We start from the raw sequence: 21,073 nt of genomic DNA, 5'->3' as shown, positions 1-21,073 counted from the left end.
TTCCCTTGCCCGGTCAGATATGGTACTTGAAAATATGCTACTAAGATTGATGTCAAAGAGGGTCCTGCCTATGTTTTCTTCCAGAAGTTTCATGGTTTCAGGTCTTACGTTCAAGTCTTTAATCCATTTAGAGTTGATTTTTGTGCATGGTGTAAGGGAATGGTCTACTTTCATTCTTTTGCATGTGGCTGTCCAGTTTTCCCAATACCATTTATTGAAGAGACTCTCTTTTCTCTATTGTATACTCTTGGCTCCCTTCCACAAGGATTTTTATTGAGGGGATTTTGATACACATACAGATAGAAAAGTATCTGGAAGGATGAATGCCACAATATTAACTGTGATGATCTACAAATAAAACCTGAAAAATCACTAGTTTTTTCCTTTTTATTACTCATCTGTACATCTAAAGTTTCTATAACAAACACCTATTACTTTCGTAACAATCTGTCTCATTTTTATTCTCTTTTTCAGAAAAAGAAAGCACTTTAAAAGCATAGAAATAGTGCTTGGAACTTTGGGATTCCTATCCAGAGTTACTCACAAGTCAAATTTTATTCCAATTGATTCAACTGGGCAGATTAAATGTGAAACACAAAATGGTAGGCTCCCTTACACAGTAACTCTCGCGTCTTTTCTGGTTATTTCCACCTACGTAGAGAATTGTTCAAGGAAGATGTTTACACCCTCATACACGTTCTAGACAATTTTGGCCATGAAGTCAAATCTAAATCTACACATGCTTTATTTTTTTTTAATTTTAATGAAACCAGATATCTCAACATAATTTTTGGGTATGCCGGATACAGCAAGCAGTGGAAGAGAAATTGATGCCAACTTCCCTGAGAGCCCTCAAAGTAAGAAAGCATCTCTTTCCCCTAATCGACTCCTGGTTACATACTGGAAAGTAGCAGCAAGTGAGGGATGCCGAGCCTAGACACAAAAACTGGAACACAAATGTGGACTGTGAGGTAGCCAGGCTGGCAGGTGCAGGGCAGAAATGGCTGCATGCCACAGCAGTAAAACGCCTGTGACATTCACACATTTACAATCAGTTTGGCGATGTTTGCAACTCAGGCTGAGATTTAGTTTTCCCCATATTAGGCAATGACAAAGATTTTAAATGGACCAAACATTTTATACTGGTGTCAACAGCACTAACGCAGCTTCAGCTGGCAGGAGAGAGAAAAACCAAGAGCATCTGCATTATTTACTCCAGAGAAACTAGCTGAACACCATCTGTTCTCAGCCACCACCACCCCCACCCAATGCAGCCCTTTCTATACTACACCCTTGCCACCCTTTTGTGAGCCCCTCAGTCTTGGCCAAAGAACCTGAAGTCCCAGTGTTTCCCTGAATACACGTTTGGAAAGTTAATTTCAACAGAGTGATTGGTAACACAGGAGATCTCTTAATGCTGCAAAGTGTTATTAGTTGTCCAGCTGCAAAAATTATTTGCTCTTCCAACCTTCATTCTAAGTCTAAATGCAATGCTTCTCCTATAGAACATTATAACACAGGAGAGGGGGCTGGAGTATACAGCATAGAAAACCAATATTCTAGCACTCTAGGGTCTATAAACTAGTAGAAGTCATAAAACTAGAATAGGAAAGCTTACTGAATTAGCTACAGGAAATAGGTTGCATAGAGCAAAGACAAGTTTCCAAAACACCTAAAAAAAACCCACACGCGGTATCTCCATTTGCGTCTAGTTGATTTTTACAGAAACAAAGGCCCTTCAGGAAATTAACTGTCCCACTCTGAGAAACCAGAGGAAGAGTATTAGTAAGTAAATCAAGACCAGAGCCAGATCCACTAGTGATTACCGTACTACATTTGATCTGTTTGGACAGTTAAGGAAAATAGAAACATGAGACCTCTTAAGAGAAACAACTCAAGAGCTTTTCATTAAAAATAAAAACAAACCATTTATACAGAAGTAGCTCAAAATTTATTTATAAATTTGTTTAAAAAAGTATAAAAGATTTCTTTTTTTCTTTTGCTCACATTTGTACCCTGGATTAAGAAAATAGAGATTAAAATCTAAAAAGATGCCAAAGCTCCCCCAAACCTGATCTGAGCAGTAGATAAGAATTAGCTGCTTGGAGAGAACAAGCATGTGACGCCCATAGCTCTTGCTAACCTGAAAGCCTCAAATGATTCCCTCCTTTTCTATCCTACTAACATTGCTGTAATTATACTTCCAATAAGAGGCGAAACCAATCAGAAAAATAATGTAACATTTCACTGGCAGTAGAGATTAAATACGAGTTCAGTAATCAGCTCCAGCAGATATGTGTAAATAATGACAGAGAAAAACCAGTCATCCCCAGCTGCTCAGCTGAATGGGTGGGCAGTTGAAGTCAAGGTAAAAACAGTGAGGACAAACAAAATCGCATTAAGGAAAAGCTTCTCGTGAGGGTTTTCAAGGTCAGTTGATGAAGGCCAGATGTAAGTAAATATTTCTCATATATCCTGGAAGAAAAAGAAAACAAGAATTACTACAAGCAGCAAAACAAAATTCGAAGCCTCTGTGGTACCAAAATGCAGTCCCTTCAAAGAACACTCTCACCTACGCTGGACTTAAATGACAATTTTTTAACGACTTAAAGACCCAGTGAAATGATTTCATTCTCAAGTCCCATTGCATTCGATTCACAAAACAGTCTCTGTCAACACTGTAATGGCTTGAGTGACAGCTCCTCAGCTGTGTTCTGAGAGATAGGCTAACATGGGTCACAAATAATAGCGTTCATAAATATTGTCACCCCCCCTCCATAGTTACAGCAAGGACAGGACGAACGCAGTGTGGAGCAGAGCAATTTAAATGGAAATGTATAGAGTAGAGTTGCACTGTTTTATGCAGCAGGAAGGTGACATCTAAGGGGACCTTGAGGAAGAGAGATAGACTAAATGAGTCCCCTCCCCCCAGTCATGTGCAAAGGGTCAAGAAATCGCCATTAAGTTCCTGCAATGCAATGCTGGGCCAAGCTACATTCGAGATTCAGTCTTGCTGTTCTAACCCCTGAGAAATGACAATTCAGGTTGCCTCATAGGTCATGACAAAAGCTTAACTGCCCTTGAAGACACAGGATTTAGAGCTTCCACAAGATCCCAAAGGGTTGTACCTACTGGTATCCGAGAAAAGATCATTTGACGGGATTTTTTAAACGTCCCACCCTAGGTACATCAGGAAAACCAATAAAGACTCTAGAAAACCAAAATCCATTTTCTAAACATAAAATTAATTTCAAATGATCAAACAAGTTTATATTAAACAATATGAGAAGAATGTGATTTAAATGAAAAAAGGCCTAAAAATAAAGACCAGTCTAATTTGTCTACCCAATATACACTTATCAAAGGCTTACGGCTTAAGTGTCTGTATGGTATTTCAAGAAATAACTTTTTCTTTCCTTGACTTTATTCATAGTCTTATCACATTGTCTGCCTTCCTCCTTTCCTTCTCTGTCTTTAGATTTTTACTGGTTCCAATATTTCCTCCAAGCCCACTCTGTGAGTTGGGGCACAGCTCTCCTCTCTCATTCCTTGGGGAGTTCAATCATCATCTATCAACTTCTAAGTAAATGACACATTGTTAACATATTCTGTATACTGACATTTTGTCCACTTGTTATTTACAAAACATGTCCAGGATAAAAGTTTAGTATATGGCTTCTTTTCTTACTTTTGTAAGATGTCCTTTAATGAGCACATGTTTTATTTTAATACATGTTGATCATTTCCTTTTGGTTTATACTTTAGGTCTTATGAAATCTGCCTCAGCTCAATTTTATAGTCTATTCTCTTCTAAAATTTAAAAAAGTTTTCCTTTCTATCTATAAACTTTAATCTACCTGGCGTTGATTTTTCATGAGTGGTGTTAGGACAGGACCTATTTTCACATGGGTACTCAATTGTTCCAACAGCATTTGTTGAAGAGTCCTTTCCCTCAGCGATGTGCTCTCCTTCTGTCATACATCAAAATTCCAGAAATGGTTGGTTCTGCCTGTACCAATTCCATAGCATATTAAATATTGAATAAGTCTCCATGTAGTCTCCTTTATCTTTAGGAGTGAATTGGCTATTCTTGCTTCTTTGCTTTGATTAGAACTTAATTAAATCTCTAGATTATTGGAGAGCACATTCCTATTCATTAACAAGGTATAACTCTCCATTTATTTATTCCTTAATGTCTTCCTATGTTTTATATTTTAAAAAGGTTATGTATACCTTTGATTGGATCTTTTTATTAATTTTTTTGTTTATTCTCAATGTACAGAAACAAAGTTAATTTTTATATACTGATCTTATATCTACCAACATTGCTGGGCCCTTATTTATTCTAACAATTTAAACATAAATTCTTTTGTATTTTCCAGGTAGATAACTGTATCTGTGATTTATAAACTTTTTCCTTTTTAATCCATAAAGGAAATGGTTTTGATATATTTTATTATAAATTTTTGATCCCTTTATTAGCTAAAGAAATTTCCTTGCTATTCCTAATTTGCTGGAAGTTTTTACCACAAATGAGTATTGAAATTGATCAAATACTTTTTCTGTATCTACTGAGGTGATCATATGGTCTTTTCCCTATAATTTATGAGGTGAATTATCTGAGTTTTTTTGTTTCATTTGTTCATTTGTAATAAGCCAAGCTTTCATTTTGAGATAAATTAAATTTGATAAGGATACATTATGTTTTTTAAAAATCCATTATTAAATCTGTCAAAATTTTGTGATGTTTTTGAATCTACGTTTATGAGTGAGACTGGACTATCATTTTTTTTTCTGCATAATCTTTGTCTGATTTTGATTCAAAGTTACATTCACTGGCTTAATCCTTTTAGGGAATATTTCCTCCTTTCCATTTATCTGAATAACTTGCTAAACATTTAGAATAACATATTCCTTGAACGTTTAGTAGAACTTTACTGTAATATGTCTAGGCCTGGTTTTTATTTTGTGGGAAGACAGTAACAAATCAGCCTTGAAAGTGTTTGTATCATTTTGAATTCCCACCGATAATGTGCGAAAGAACCTGTTTCTCCACAGCCTCGCCAACAGAGAATTTGTCAAGCTTTTGTTTTTTTCACCAAATAATAGATGAAAAACGGTATTTTGGTTTAGTTCTTAATTTGTATTCCTTTTATTATGATGAATTCATTGAGAGCTATAATTTCAAAGATTATGTTTTTTATTCCTACAAGTTCTGGTTTGTTCTTTTTGCAAGTTCTCTTGGTTGTCTTTGTCTCGTTTTTGCTCATTGTTTCAAATCCAATATTATTCCATCAAATGTTTTATATGTAGCTATTTTAAATTCAGTATATAATCATTTTAGTGTATCAAATCATTTGGTTCTAAATCCCTCAGTTGTGTTTGTGACCCTTAATCGCAGCAACCTGTTTCCTGTGAGTGCAGTTAAGTTCCAGTCACTGTTTTACGCTTGCGATAGATCAGTGAACAAAACAACCAAAAGGCCCTGCTGTGATGGACAGTCAACAAAACATATGAGTAAATCATGTTAGAAAATTATTTTAGAAGTTTCACAGTGCTGTGGAAAATAAAAAAGTAGAGCCCAGAAAGTGGATGGTAAGAGCCAGGGATAAGGGCACAGATCACAGCATTAAATAGAGGGCCAAGGAAACCTCACAGAGGTAGAATTCGAGAAAATATTTGAAGGAGAACAAATCATATGGATATTTTGGAGAAGACTGTAGAGGAAGCAGCCAGTACAAAACTGTCAGGTAAGACCAGTGAGTTTCTCAAGTTTTCAAAGAACAGCAAGAAGGCTAGTGTGGCTAGGAGGAACGAGGACAAAGTGCAGTAGGAGGAGAGCACCAGAGGGGTATAGTGGGGTCTGGACCATTTAGTACCTGGTAGGCTACTGTAAGGACTTTGGCTTTTACTCCAAACGATTTGGAGAGTTATGGTGGCCATCGGAGGGTTTTGAGCAGAGGAGTGACAGAATCTGACTTCTGTTGCAAACAGATCACTCTCATATTAAGAATAGACTCCAGGTGGGTAAGTGTGGAGGCAGGGAAACCACCTAGGAGACTATTTCAAGCATCTAGATGAGCAGTGGTAGAGGTTGGAAGCAGGATAATAGTGGCGAAGGTGGTGACAAACTGTTGGATTGGATGCATTTTGAAGGAAGAGTCAAGAAGATTTGCTGATGGATCAGCTCGGGGGGGGATGTGAGAGATGGGTTGTACCATTATGCAAACAGGAAAAAGTGCAGATAGAGCATTGGGGTAAAGTGGATCAAAGGTTAAGTTTTAGACATGTTACGGTTGGAATGTCTATTAGACTTGCAAGTAGAGACTTTAGGTAGACAAATGGATATGCAAGTCTGAAGGAAGAGGTCTAGGCTGGAAATAGAAATTTTGGAGTAATAAGCATAAAATTGTATTTAATTTCATGAGAACAAATGAGGTCACTAAGGTATTAAGTGAACATAAAGTAAAGAAGGTGGTTCAACGTGGATCCCCCTGAGGCACTCCAAAGTTGAGAGGAGAGGAAGATACAGGGAATCAGTAAAGGAGAATGAGAAGAAGTGGCCACTGAGACAGGTGGACACCCAGGAGAGTACAGTGTCCCAGAAGCCAAGTAAAGAGTTTCAAAAAGGAGGGAGTGAGTCACCATGACAAATGACACTGATGGTTAAAGGATGAAGACTGAGAAATAACTATTGGATTCTGCAATATGGACATTGTTAGTGACCATGACAAGAGCATTATGGTTGAACTAATAAAGTCTAAATTCTGATTAGAGTGGGTTTAAGAGGAATGAAAGGAAAGAAATTAGAGACAGCTAGGATAGCTACTTCTTGAAGTTTTTTGGTTTTTTGCTGAGGAAGAGTAGCCCTGAGCTAACATCCCTTGCCAGTCTTCTTCTATTTTGTATGTGGGTCACTGCCACAGCATGACTGCTGACAAGTGGTGTAGGTTCCCACCCAGGAACTGAACCCAGGCCGCTGAAGTGGAGTGCACCAAACTTAATGACTAGGCCATGGGGCCGGCTCTGACCCCTTTTAAAGTTTTGCTCTAAACAGGAAAAAGGAAACAGGACAGTAGCAAGTGGGAAGGGAGTATCACTATAATTTTCATTTATTTATATTTTATGTTGCTGGGAATTTTCTAGTTGAGATGCAACATTTGGCTATTCAGGAGAGAGGGGTATGTATTGTTAAGACAAATTCGCCTAGTTGCTGGAGGAGAGAGAATCTGGTCCCCAAGAAAAAGCAGTCATAGAGGGATGTTTGTAGGTAAGCAGAGGTGGAGGTGGAGCCTGAGGAAGTTCTCACCTTTCTGTCACTGCTTCTTTCAAGCAAGGGAAAAGCCAATAACCACTTTGGACTTGGATATGCCTGTCTTACTAAGGAAACTTCAATCATCCTCACTCACAGCACATCATGGGAAAATGATGTTCTTCTCTTTCTATCTGTGAGGAATCTCAGCAGAGACTTATAGCTCCTTTACATAAGGCTGCTGATAGCCAATGGTGAGCCAGATTCCCCAACCCTCATTCCCTTAGTGGCAGCCCATGCAGTATTCAGTTACTCTCTCCCATCATCTTCCCCTCAAGCCTAGGTATTTTTCTAGGTACTCTCTAAATTAGGGGAATTGTTAAGTAGAGGAGAAAATGTGCAGCGAGTTTCCAAGTCCTGTCCAAAATGTGAGTTTCAATCACATTTCACCACTTGTAAATTCTGTGAACTTGGATAACGTCTTAAACTCACAATATTCCATTTTCCACATGATTCCTACTCATACACTCTTAAGAATAAGTCACTAATTTGTCAAATGTAACACAAGATGCAAAGATACTGTGATTTGATTCTTTTCTCTCTCTTCCACATTGTCTCTATTCTGAACGCCATAGTGATACACGTGAGCATACATATGGACAGACGCGTCCAGGATGCATTCTCTGCAAATTTGCCTATATTCATTCATCTTCACTATATACACATTTGTGAAACCTGTCCATAAATTTCAACTACTATATGCCTTTCAAGGAAATATGCATGCAAGATTTCTAACAGATTGTCTTCTGAAAAATGATCTTTTGTCCATGAGTATTTGTTAAAGGGTGATCTTCTCTAGAGTTTCCAGGTCGGCAAGCACTCAATTCTCTTGTTGTATTTTACCAATGTAAAGATTTCTATCTACTTCATTTTTTGAATATGTATAAATGCACTTGGGCTTCAATTAAATTGCAAAACCTCCTGTAGTTAGCTTCGATTCTTTACACATTGCAAACCCCACAATTATATACATTCCTGAGCTTTGGTGCTGGTCCAATCATAGATTGTGCATGCAAAACACATTACACACATATCACAACACAGTTGCAAGGTTTTCTTCACAGAAATCTGTAAGGATATTTCATTTTCAAAAAGTATCTTTTGCTGTAGGGATTTTTTAAAAATCATTTTGTAGTGAAAAATTAAATACTGGTTTCTTTGATGTGCCAGTTTCACTGAAAGAATATATTACTAGAGAATGTTTTCTGTTTTTATAACCACATTTCACCTAAAATCTTCCTGAAAAAAAAACGTTCATTTGTTTTTGTTGCAGGTCTGGGCAAGAGGTGATAAAAAGCCTTACAGTCCAGGCAATCACACTGCGAGCAACGGGCAGGTGTCATTTTTTATGTTGATTGGCCGGAGCTGAAATCAGGACTTTTTCCTCTCTTAGAAGCTATTGTGGAATTTACAGTAATCACCCTGGCTGACTGCCCATCACACAGCTGAACAGCACACCAAAAAAATGATACCTAGGGAGAAGGCCACAACATATTTTTTAAATTCTCATTGTTTTTATTTTTCAACTTTGAAAGATTTTTTTTGAGAAAAGAAAAAACTCACCCAGCTGTTACCAGTATTCATATTCCAATAGCTTCCGAAGTGCTCGAGGCCACCTGGTTGACTTCTGGCTTGGAGTCGGTCCAGAAAAGCATTATTTACCCTTTAAAACAATGAAAAATGTGTGTGAGTGAAAAGCTTGCTACTGGGCTGAGAGATTTTTGAGAACCGAACTTGCTCTATGAACTGACTGTGGGGATTGCTTACCCGCTTCAGCTCAGAAGAAATCTACAGAAACTTCTTTTCACATTAACCATATGACATGCTGTTGACAGCCCTTTGCTGGAGCTGGTGCCAGTCTTGGCTCAGGCCAAAGGGGGCACAAGTTCTTAATTTCAGAGTTTCACTCACCCACCTTCTACCAGTTCTGAAAGAACCTTAGTCACCCAAACAAGCGTCAACTAAGGGCCATGCAAGATGTGAACCCCAGAGGCTGAGGAAAGATGGAAGCTTCAGCAAGAACTAAAACATGAAGAGAAACCAAAAATAAGACAGACATCTCTCTCATATACCCTGTACGCCACTGCCAGTCTTCCTAACTAAAGCAAGCCTCCCAAGTGAAAAGTAGAAGGACAACGGGAAGAGAGTACGGGAAAAGAGAAATATCAGAAGTGGGAAGCCAAGCTTTCAAAAGAAGAAATGGGTACATCTTTCCCTGATGTTCGGTCATACTTGACGGAACAAATTTCAGAAATTAAGTTTAACGTATATGAGGTAAAACTGTAAAGAAAGGCGAGAAAGTGATTCTCTTAAGGGTCAGGATGGGCTCAGCTGTAGGATGATGGCTATATTCTGCTTCTGCAGCTGGCTACCTGGGTGTTAATTTTACAATTAAGCATTCTAAAGGTCTGTTTCATGGACTTTTCTGTGTTACATATTACAATTTTTTAATTAAAAAAAATAAAGGCAACCTCATGCTCTGAGTTGCCCACGTATAGCTGAGTAGAGTCAGGGATGTGAAGGCTGGAGAAACAGCATTGTAATAGGTACCTTATGATGTCAACAGATTACTGTGGAACAGTGTCATTAAGAAGATAAGCATCTTGGCAGAAGCACAGTGCCTGGCACACAGCAGCCACTCAATACATGCTTGTGGAAGGAAGAGGGGGTGGCACCCAGCTACGTTTGCCTCCTTCCTGCCATGAAGATGAGCAGAATCTGGTCATGGTGGGGGATGAGGCAATGACATGGGAGATTTGAGAACTTTAAGGAAAAATGACTGCTGGGGAGCAAAGTCTGAGGCTGGGTTTGTTTGCCTGTCTGTGCTTGCTCAGGGCTAGCGAAAATGCCAACTGCATGTTGACCCAATTTGATCTCTGGCTTGTTGGGTTGCTATTTTCTCAACAACCCTAAGTCCATCAGACAGTGGTTACATCTTAGTTATCATAAAGCTTTTTCTCCTCTCACCATAAAATCTACCCAAGTGCCAAATTCTGGCCATCCTGGGTCACTGTAGAGCTTGATGTTTGTGTTGCCCTTTCTAGACCTCTCAGCATGCAGATTCAACAGTATCTTACTGAGCTGGAGACCTGACTATCAAGGAAGAGAAAGCTGAGTCTGGTCACCCCTAAACAACACAACGATGGTATTCTGGGAAGCCCATGTGCCAAGGGCTGTTTTTATCCAGTCTTTTTGTCAGTAACAAAGAGCAGCTTTCCTTCAATATCCCCCACCCTACCCCACATCCAAACCACAAGTGGTCTTGTTGGCTCTACTCACTAAACACCTCCTGAATTCACCCATTTCTTTCCATGGCCACCATTCTAGTCCAAATCACTGTTCTCTCTCCCCCTGCTTCTACTTCCCCTCCTGCCTTCACTAATCCATTCTCTATACAACCACCTTACTAAATTATAAAACGGATCATGCCTCCCTTTTGTTTAAAACCCTCCCATGGCTTCCCATCAGTCTCAGAATAAAATCACTGGCTTACAAAATCTTGTATTTTCCGGCTCCTGCCTACCTTTCCTACACCATTTCATACTATTCTCTTCCTCCACATCTATAATCCAATCATTTGAGACTCAAAAATTCCAAGCTCACTCTCACTTTAGGACCTTTGTGTTTGTTCTTGTGCCTGATAATATCCTTTTGATGTAGCATCCAGGTATATGTTTTGGCCTCTGATCTCTACGTGAGTGGCTCCTGTTTTTTGATGTCACTTCTTCATTGAAGACCTATTGCCTCCAATCCCTCCCTTAACATCACCCTGTGAGGTGGTCCTCACAGTATGTATCACTGTCTGAAATAATCTCGCTGTTAAATTGTTGATTTCTGTTTCTTTCCTCCAGATTGTAATTTCCATGTGGTAGGGACTCTCTCTTCCTTGTTTACCCCAATTTCCAGTGCCCAAAACAAAGCCTTCAGAGTGTACTCTGATATGTAAAAGGTGAATGAATGAATCATCCAGGTGCATGGTCCCCAACTCTTGCTTCTGTGACTGCAGCTGTATTGTGGAACCACCAACGGTGGTCAGCGTGGGCTGCAAAACAGCTCACTGTGAACTTCCCTCAGTTCACCCAAACACTGCAAAGACTGATGGCTTGTCATGAATACATGAGGTGATGCAATGCATTTTTGAGTATCAATTACTAAAAGGACACAGCACAGTGGTTGAACTCTCCTTGGCACTTTAGGATTGTTCTCGACTGGCCAATGTCCACTGCAGTATGGGTCAACCAGAGATCATGAGTGGTAAAGAAATTGTTTTTCTCAATTCCTATTAAGAATTCAAACAGGAAAAAAGAAGTACTAGTTTATATTTTTGTTTACTAGGTTTAGAAAGTACATACATTTTATTGGTGTCAAATTAGTCTTCTGGATTTTCTTCTAGGGCTTAATTTGGATAAAAACTATTATTCAAAGATGGTTCGTTTCAATGTATCAATTCAGTTTATTCAAGTTTTCAGTTCATGGCCCAGATCCTTGCAAGTCCTTGACTCCCATGACCCTCCTTGCTCTGTTTTTTCTTTCTGGAGTTTCTAATTTTTCTCTTACTCAAAAACTTACACTGGGTCCGGTGCAGTGCACTTGTGCTCAGTCATTTTAGGATGCATTGAGAAGACTGTAAGGAAACCCACAAGCATTCTGTTATAAAACTCAGGGGTGAGTTTTCTGATATATAAACTTCTAAACAGTGAAAGCACATTTTTTTTTGACTCCAATAAAATTATGTCCCTGGAGAAAACCTAACTTATGTCCCCTACACATATACTACCCAGCTCATGCTTTTGGACACAGCTATTTTATTCATTAACAGGCTACCGAATGAGTATTTTCATGATAACATGGCAAAGCTCACTGTAAACTCTAAGGGACAATACAGATATAAGCTTTACTGATTGAAACTATAAAACATGTTTAAAGACTTGATCGGTTATTTCAAAACTGATTACTGAGTTTACTATCCAGAGAGATATCCTTTTGGATTAAATTTGAATCTACATTTAACTAGAATCAATAGAAAGAGAAAATAAAGTGTAGAAAATAGATAGCTCCACCAATAGTTAGGTATTCAGCAGTATGGAAATAAATTTAAAGAGTGAGGGTTAAGGTTCCTACAATAGAAAAGTAATCCTTTCCACCTCTAATCAAATAACTTGTGTTTTTATTGGGTGCCTGTTGAAGATTAATTTCTTAGCAATGGATCCTATTAATGTGACATATCACTATCTTTAAGATGCTTAAAGCCTTACAATCCACTTAATCCTCAGAAATTCAGAAAAATGACCAGCTACCACAAATAACCAGTTAATATAATATCACATTTTTTAATGGAAACATTTTTAAAGAGAAAATGAGAAAAACCAATGAAAAAGGGCTAAACCAATTTATGAGCTACTTTATAAAAAACAGGCTGCAGTAACAGTCCCCCTTTACTCAACAAAATAGCCTAACCAGTGTATCAGAGTTCTGATGTTTCCTCATAATCAGAGAAGAAGACATAAATTCACACTTGACATTTTAAAACTATTTTGACCAGACTATGGGAGCAGCAAAATCCAGCCAAAACAACATGAGCACCAATCCACAGTTAGTGGTTCCAGCAAAACCGGGAGCTTCCGTTAATGCTCTTTAAAGTCTCATTTACAAAATGAAACCACCATGGTTTAAAAATACAAGCCAGCGAGAGTGGAAAGGTGAAAGACATAAAAGAAGCCACTCGGTTTCAAAAGAAGAATGTGCTCCTTTAAATCATGAAAGCCTTTACACTGAATTCTTCTCCTGAGACACTAAAGTGCACTGCAATAAGCTCAAATAACCCAAGTGCCCCTTGGGAAAACTCTAGCATAACAGTGACAGACAACATAGTGGTTATTAGCACTGTCCCATCATCAACATGATATTTCACTGAGTAGTCTTAACATCTGATATTAGGAATAAGATAGAGAGTACTTGAGCTATTAAAAATTACATAATGATTCTATTTTAAGGTTTTTTTTCCCCTAATACCTTAGTCAATGCAAAACAAGTTTAATGGTAGTTCGTGTCTGAACTTTTGTGTTCAAGTATGGGTATCTCACCATCTGTACTAGTCTAATTATTCTAAAGTAGTCTACAAACAGCAAAGCATCATCTCAAAGGATTAAGATGCTTCATCCTATGGAAGCCAAATTAAATATATCATGAATAAACACAGAGCTTGAGAGCATGATTCAGTTTTCTAACATGAATTTATGCCATCTATCCAGAAAAATTGGATATTGCGTGTGTGTAAATATGTACACATATGTGCACACACACACAATATCCAATATGTGGCAGTTGGTATCCCTCACACACACACCACACCCCAATAATATAAAGATTATAAAGGTGATATAGATTCCAAAACCACATTCACTATCACTATAGTGTTTTCCTAAAACATTGTGAAACCTTTATAAGTAAATGTTTTTACCAAGAATGCTTATTTTATTAACCATTTATACCTCCTGTGCTCAGTCTGCCAGGTTTGGGTTCTTTCTTCCTCCTGTTGTTGTCGCTTTAATTCCAGTAATTCACTCTAGGAACAAAATATAGTTTTCAGTACATGGTTATACAGAAAACGCCTAAATCGATTACATATTTAAGCTTAGGTAGTACAATATTTCATTTCTGAAACTTTTACTGAAGTACCATTTCCATGTGAAACTATTTTCTTATATAACTAGGTAGCAAAAATAATTGTGCCTTAGTCAAACAATAGCTCTGTGAGAGAGATTAAAAAGCCAATGCATGGTCAAGATATTAGACCAAAAGGTAAAATACACACAGAAGAAAACACAATGGGAGTCAAACTCATGTGTGTCTTATGAAGAAAAACAAATCAAATTAGTTCCTTAAGGAATGTCACACAAAACCATTTCTTGGTATTTCTTTAGCATTTCTTTCCCAATAAATTTGTAGCAACCTACAAATAAATATTGGACTCAATTCTGTAGTGAAATTCTGTTAGTACAACATCCTCCATCCTGGAGAATAATCGCTCACCTATTATTGACTAGTTACTTCTAATAGGAGCATAACTTTGGACTCCCTGGAGGGGATACTTTGCTTCAAAAAGATCACATTCCTACAACTAAATCTCTAGCTTCTGTCATGCTGATTACCATCCTGGAAGAGGCAACTCAAATTCCAAACTCAGTTACTCTGTTTACAATATTAAACCAAAGGACTGGGTGCCAAGATTTCTATAATACCCAACTGTCTACCTTGAGGCAGACTGAATTTTAACCCCATTTCAAAGAGACAAAAACAGCGAGAAGAGAATTATCAGGCCCACGTCATAAGTTAGTGCCTGAGACAGAGATTTTTTGATAGAGAAAATACTGTCAAGTCTTGATAAACACATACCAACATATGCATTTTTTTTTCTTTTTGCTGAGGAAGATTCTCCTTGAACTAATATCTATGCCAGTCTTCCTCTATTTTGGATGTGGGTCGCTGCCACAGCATGGCCACTGACAAATGGTGTAGGTCCATACCTGGGAACCGAACCTGGGCTGCTGAAGCAGAGTGTGCCAAACTTAACCACTAGGCCATGGAGCCAGTGCCTACATGTATTTTTTTCAACCCCAAAACTCCCTTGATGAAAAGTATAAAAAAGTTCAAAGTTCAGATATATATATATATGTATATTTATTTATTTATTATTTTTTTAACTATTCAAGGCCTTCCAACATTCCACAGTCTCCAAAATAGAAAGACTGGTTTCTTATACTGTGATATTCCCAATACATTACTAATGAATCTCTAAAGTACATTATTTAATTCTAACTCTCATCTAACACCAACAAGGGAAAAATTAGAGAGTTTTCTAAATAATTGAATAATATCCATTCAACAATTCAACAAGTATATATTAACCACCTAGATGTCAAGTCTTGTGCTAGAGACTCACTTCTCTACAATAGCATAAAGTCTTTCATTTCATTTTAATTTGTGTCACTATATGTACATAGTTTTAAAAGTCTACTAAGTAACAGTACTACTTATTAGTACTACCCATAAAAAAAGCTCCAGTCCTCCCCCTCACCACCACCTCCAATCATTTTCAACTCCTATGTGTGGTTTCATCTGTCAATTATCTCCTTAATAGCATGCATAATCTCTTTTTTCCTTTTTTAAAAATCTGTATTATCTTTTGGCTTCCTACTACAGAAAAGATTTGTGCCTCTATTACTACCTCCATCCCAAGCCCAACTTCTTTCTTCCCAGTACATCACCATCCTCATCCCTTATCCTTACAATATTTTTTTTTAAGATTGTCACCTAAGCTAACATCTGTTGCCAATCTTCTTTTTTTTTTCCCCCCTTCTTCTTCTCCTCAAAGTCCCCCAGTACATAGTTGTATGTTCTAATTGTAGGTCCTTCTGGTTGTGTTATGTGGGACGGTACCTCAGCATGGTTGGATGAGCACCCAGGATCCGAACCAGGGAAACCCTGGGTCACTGAAGCAGAGGGTGTGAACTTAACCACTTGGCCACAGGGCTGGCCCATTTACAACATTTTTTAACTGCCCGTATGGTGGAAGAGGGGCTCCAGGGTTCTTACAGCTCCTCATTTAGACTTCTAATTCACCCTCCTCTTCTCAACCCCAGCCTTCAGAGGCACCAGCTGCCTCCAATTCCAGAGTTGCATCAGGACTGCTCCAACTTGGCATCTTACTGCTTCTTGCAGGTGAGTTCTGGCTTTTCCCACTCTACTTTCCAGCTTCCAAAATTTTGCTGATATCTTTTCTTTGCTGCAGTGTCCTGGCCTGTTCTTTTGTTCTTACTGGTTTATGCCTTTCAAAAAAATGTTTTTCCTTTATTGTTTTTTAGTGGGATTTGGAAAAGAGACTGGAGATAAGCAAATGAAATATTTTGAAAGTTCAATGTTTAACCTAGAAGACCTTAACATTTTCAAACAAAAAATTTTACCAGAATTCTGTTTCTTGATCCTCACAACCATTCACAGAGATAGGCAAGTAGATAAAGTATTATTTGATAAATGAATGAGTGAATAAATGAGCACTGTTATGCTTGTTTTACAGATGAGGAAACAGGATCAGAGACTCATTTTAAGTAACTTGTCAAGAGCTAAATGGCTCTTTAGTAGCAAAATAAAGACTAGAGCTTAGATTTTTCTTGTATATAATCTTCTGCAAGATGCAACCAAAATAGGCAGTTAAGATTAAGGATAACTTGTCTGTAGTTCCTCATATCAGTTATAAACAGCCACATCCAGAACTATAGGACCCACTTAAAGAGTTCTAGCAGAACATGTCTAACCAAAGCTCAAACCTAAATCCCTCTTGTCAAAGGATGCTAATTCTTCTCACACGCATTAACCCATTTCTCCCATGAGCCACTTCTAGTATCCAGCCCATCCTAAGTTTAATAACATGAACTCTAAACAAATTAAATTCTCATCAGTTCTGGACATGAGATAGATTTTTAAGAACTATAAGACACATATATTATGTACATATATGTATATTATTACACAGTTCTCTACAATAATTTTTAAAATAATTTTTTCCGCCTTGGCAAAATGATCCTGAAGTCTATCTGGAAAAAATAAATATGCAATCATAGCCATGAAAAAATTCTGAAAAAAAGAAAAGAAATGAAGAAGAACCAACTTCACCAACTATTAAAACATATCATGAAACTACAGTAATTAAGACAATTTGATTGAGTCCCGGAAAATATCTAATCCGTGGAAATGCAGCTTACCAGAAAGTTGTGCTAAAGTCACGCAGGAGAGATAGAAAATGAATGATAAAGAAATAGCCAACCATTGTGAAAAAGATTAAAACTATATCCTTTATTTTTCATGTCAAAATAAGTGTTGTAAAGGTCTAAGATTTGAACCTAAAGGATGGAACCATAGAAGTTTTCGAAGAAGTCCTGGATAAATTTACTTATCAACTTGGAGTGAGGAAGATCCAGAAATCATTTTTAAAAATTGATAAATTTGGCTGAATAAAAATTCACAGCTTCTATTGGGAAAAAATAACATACACAAACTCAAAAAAAACCAAACCTGAATTTTTATGACACATAAGCTAATTTTATTATTCTTTCATTCATTCACTCAACAGTATCTGAATGCTTATTATGAGCCAGGCTTTGAGCTAGGTGATGGGAATACAGCAATGAACAAGACAGATGAGATGTTTGCTCCTTAAGAGTTCATATTCTAGAAGAAAGGAAACCCATAAACAAGTGAGAAGAATATCAGATCATAATCCTATGCAGAAGATTAAACTTGTTGATGTGAGGGTCAGTGGCACAGTTACTATTTCAGCTGGAGGCACAAGGAACACCTGAAACGGTGGCTAAAGACTTCATATAAACCAATAAGGAAACAGCGACCAACAGAAAAAGGGCCAAGGATAGGAAGAAGTTCACAGATAAGCTACAGGTTGCCTATAAATTCAAAATAATCGTCATCTTCACATATAATCAAAGAAATATAAATCAGAACAGTGAGATAAAACTTTTCTCCCATCATATTGGCAAAAACTAGAAAAGTTTCATAGAGAATCAGGTACATTCAAGTACTTTGGCGGAATGCCTAAATCAGTGAAAACTAACAATTTTGGGAGGACAGTTTAGCAATAACCATCAACATGTAAAATGTACACATCCTTTACAGAAGTGTTCCAAGATGTAAGCATAAGTGTACAAAGATGTAAGAGATAAGTAAGGATAGGCACAGTTGTATTACTGAAACACTAGAAGTTTAAGAGAGAGTCTTAATGCCCATTAATAAGGAACTGGCATGATAAGGTGGACTACCCACACAATGGAATCCTATGCAACAGTTAGAAGGAATAAGGTAGATGGGGGGAGGGAGAAGCACCTGAGAGATCTGTAAGATACATTAAGTGATAAAAAGGTTCAGAGCAGTGCTCCTGGGAATGTTCCACATAAACAGAAAAGATACGCACACATCCATCTCAACTTTTATATGCTGGCATATACCATATTTAAAACGTTTTTATGGAAAAACGCATACTAAAATGTCCAATGTACTTATCACTGAGGAGAGAATCATGGAGGGTAGATGGACGGGGAAGGAAGTTTTAACATCATACACAGTGTTTTTGAACCATGTTTATATATTACTTCTTCATACCGTCAACAGAAGTTTATCTGCGTGGGACACAATTTCTGATTCATTTAAAAATCCCAATAAATATATAGTTTTTAATACTTAAAGATGTAAAAGAGCAAAACACTACATTATGAAGCCAAGAACTGTTAGGGAGGAAGAAAAGAGGATGGGAAGAGAATAACAAGCATCATCCTATTACAGAGACCAGGACAGGGGAGAGGAGGAGACAGAGCAGCAGGGAAGTGGGGATGGTCGGGCAGCTGATGAGGCGTCACCATGCAAGAACATCACTCCAGATGGCAGAAGAGAAGGCTCTGGCATCATCGCACTTGGGATTATTATTCTACAAATAGCAAAGTGTATTTACCAGGGAGAGGCTGGTTTTCCTTGGGTACAGCGAAGGATAATTTCAACTAATTAATTAGTTCTGCTGAACTGACAGCCACTGTGGATGTGTCTGCATGCCTTATAAGCATATTCTTGGTTCATTTACTGGGTTCTCACACAGAAGTGCAATACACAGTGGGACAGATACAAAATAAGTGATTCTTGTTCCAAGAACTGAGCTTTGGGCATTAAGAAAGTCAACACGCTCTAAGCAGGGGGACATGACGCACAGCATCCGAGACACTGTCAAGTCCTGTCCCACTCAATTCATATTTGTTAAGCACCAACCATTTTCCAGATACCTGGATTCATGCTGATGGTACAGATACAAAGAAGACACAACTCCACCCTGAGGGAAATCACAGTATAATGAGGGAAACAAACCCAGAAACAACCAGGACACAAAGCAGAAAGAAATGCATTGTTGAACACAAGTTCAAGCAACATGACATGGGAATATGAAGGAAGGGATGCAAACAAGAGGAACAAGGAACAAATGTACCTGGGTGATGTTCGACATTTTAAGCGCATCCGTGAAGGCTCCCAGAGGAAAGAGAGCATGTCTTCTCACTGCTCTACACAACTCCCTGCATTCACACAGAGCTCCGTACAAAGAGGGTACTTAAGTAATATGATAAACAATATATCACTTGGAGATGCCAAGAGAACTTCCTGTAGCCATTGGCCAAGTGGTGTATGGTAAATGAGGACAACACTGCAAATGGCACCACTGCCCCTGCCACCCTCCCAGGGCTACTCTCAAGAGGGGCTGGGCTGGGGAGGTGCAGGCAGGCACAAAGATTTCTACTAGGGGCCCAACCCAACAGCAAGAAGAAAAGGGATCACCATTTCCTGCTAGAGGTTTTAGAAATCGCTTTTCTGTGTTCCAATTTACCAAAGGGTCCACTATACAACAACCAGGTGCATGCAAGCCCGGACACTTGAGAAACCTGGTGAGGCTAGAATGAAAGGTATGCTCCAAAGCAAGGCTGTAGTGCAGCGATTGAAGACTGGGATTGGCTCATTTTAAAATCATGTCTGAATCCCAGTGAGGCATGTTCCGACACGGTTCAGCTTGACTGCTTCATGTAAACATTAGAGTGCCATCACCCAGGCAGGACAAACTTCTCCCAGGAGAGGATGATCTCTCAACTTGAGGAAAAGGATCAGAAGCAGAAGCGTTGACGCCACAGAAGTTAAAGAACCCCGTCCTTTGAATGTTTTGTGATTCAGAAGAAGAGCTATGGTGGGGAGGAGAGGGAGACAGTTTAGAGAAGACTGCTCAGTGGCCCCCCACAGTAATACCTCTGACCAGAAGGACAAAGACGGCCTGGGCTACGAGAAAAAGTGAAACTACCTTAAAAAATTATGAGAAGACCAACCAAACCAAAGGAAGTAAATACTAACGTGTAAAGTACAGGAGTCAAAAAATAGAATAATATTGTGCACTCCTGTTTTACTGGTTTTGTTAGCTCTTCTCTTTCTCCTCTTTTTGCAGGGAAAGATTCACCCTGCGCTAACATTTGTTATCAATCTTCCTCTTTTTTTTTCTTCCTCCCCACAGACCCAGTGCATGGTTGTAAGGCCTAGTTCTATGTGAGCCGCCACCTCAGCATGGCAACTGACAGACAGGTGGTGTGGTGCCAAGACCAGGAAATGAACCCGGGCTGCTGAAGTGGTGAGAACAGAACTTTAATCACTAGGGCTGGCTCAGTTCTATCATTTTTATATAAAAAGAAATAGGCTTCCAGCTACAATAATCGTTGAATCACACAGCTCTCTATCTCCCACCCAGAAATATTTCCTATCAACTTTCTTTTAACTTTTAAAAAATACTTTTTCTCATAAAAGTTACTTATTCATCCTGGAAAACGTAGGAAGTATAGAAACTATAAAGGAAAACATAATGATCACTCATAAAAAACTCGCCCCTCCAGAGATAAGCTCCTTTAACATGTCAGTATATTTCCTTCATTTCTTGACTTATACACATAGATTACAAGTTGTTGTCATCACCTCAGGTCACATTTGCAGGCTCACCACACGTCAGGCATTAGGGTAAACTCTCCATGTGCTTTCTCTCATTTAATCCCAGAAACAATGTCATAAGGTAAACAACATCACTGTCGTACAAAGCAGATGAGGCTTAGAGCGATGAAATAATTTGTACAAAGTACAATAAGAAGAGGAAGTAGATTTCAAAACTTACCCATATTCTATTTTATA

The 21,073-nt window shown here is 38.3% G+C and overlaps 1 protein-coding gene across 3 annotated transcripts in view; it reads right to left on the bottom strand.

The window, feature by feature from the left end:
- Positions 1 to 1,928: 1,928 nt before the first annotated feature.
- The window catches only part of EPSTI1 (epithelial stromal interaction 1), an 85,613-nt gene continuing 66,468 nt past the window's right edge, over positions 1,929 to 21,073 (bottom strand). For all 3 annotated transcript variants that reach the window (XM_070239821.1, XM_005601253.4, XM_005601254.4), the window contains 3 exons: positions 13,804 to 13,877; positions 8,876 to 8,975; positions 1,929 to 2,475 (listed from right to left, as the gene is read on the bottom strand). In XM_070239821.1, the coding sequence (XP_070095922.1) occupies positions 2,467 to 2,475; positions 8,876 to 8,975; positions 13,804 to 13,877 (183 nt within the window). In that variant the 3' untranslated portion in view covers positions 1,929 to 2,466. The remainder of the gene's footprint in view (positions 2,476 to 8,875; positions 8,976 to 13,803; positions 13,878 to 21,073) is intronic.

This window comes from Equus caballus, chromosome 17 (genome assembly GCF_041296265.1).
Source record: "Equus caballus isolate H_3958 breed thoroughbred chromosome 17, TB-T2T, whole genome shotgun sequence".
Taxonomy (NCBI): domain Eukaryota; kingdom Metazoa; phylum Chordata; class Mammalia; order Perissodactyla; family Equidae; genus Equus; species Equus caballus.
The sequence above is the reverse complement of the archived record's forward strand: the minus strand, read 5'-3'. Positions and strand labels throughout refer to the sequence as shown.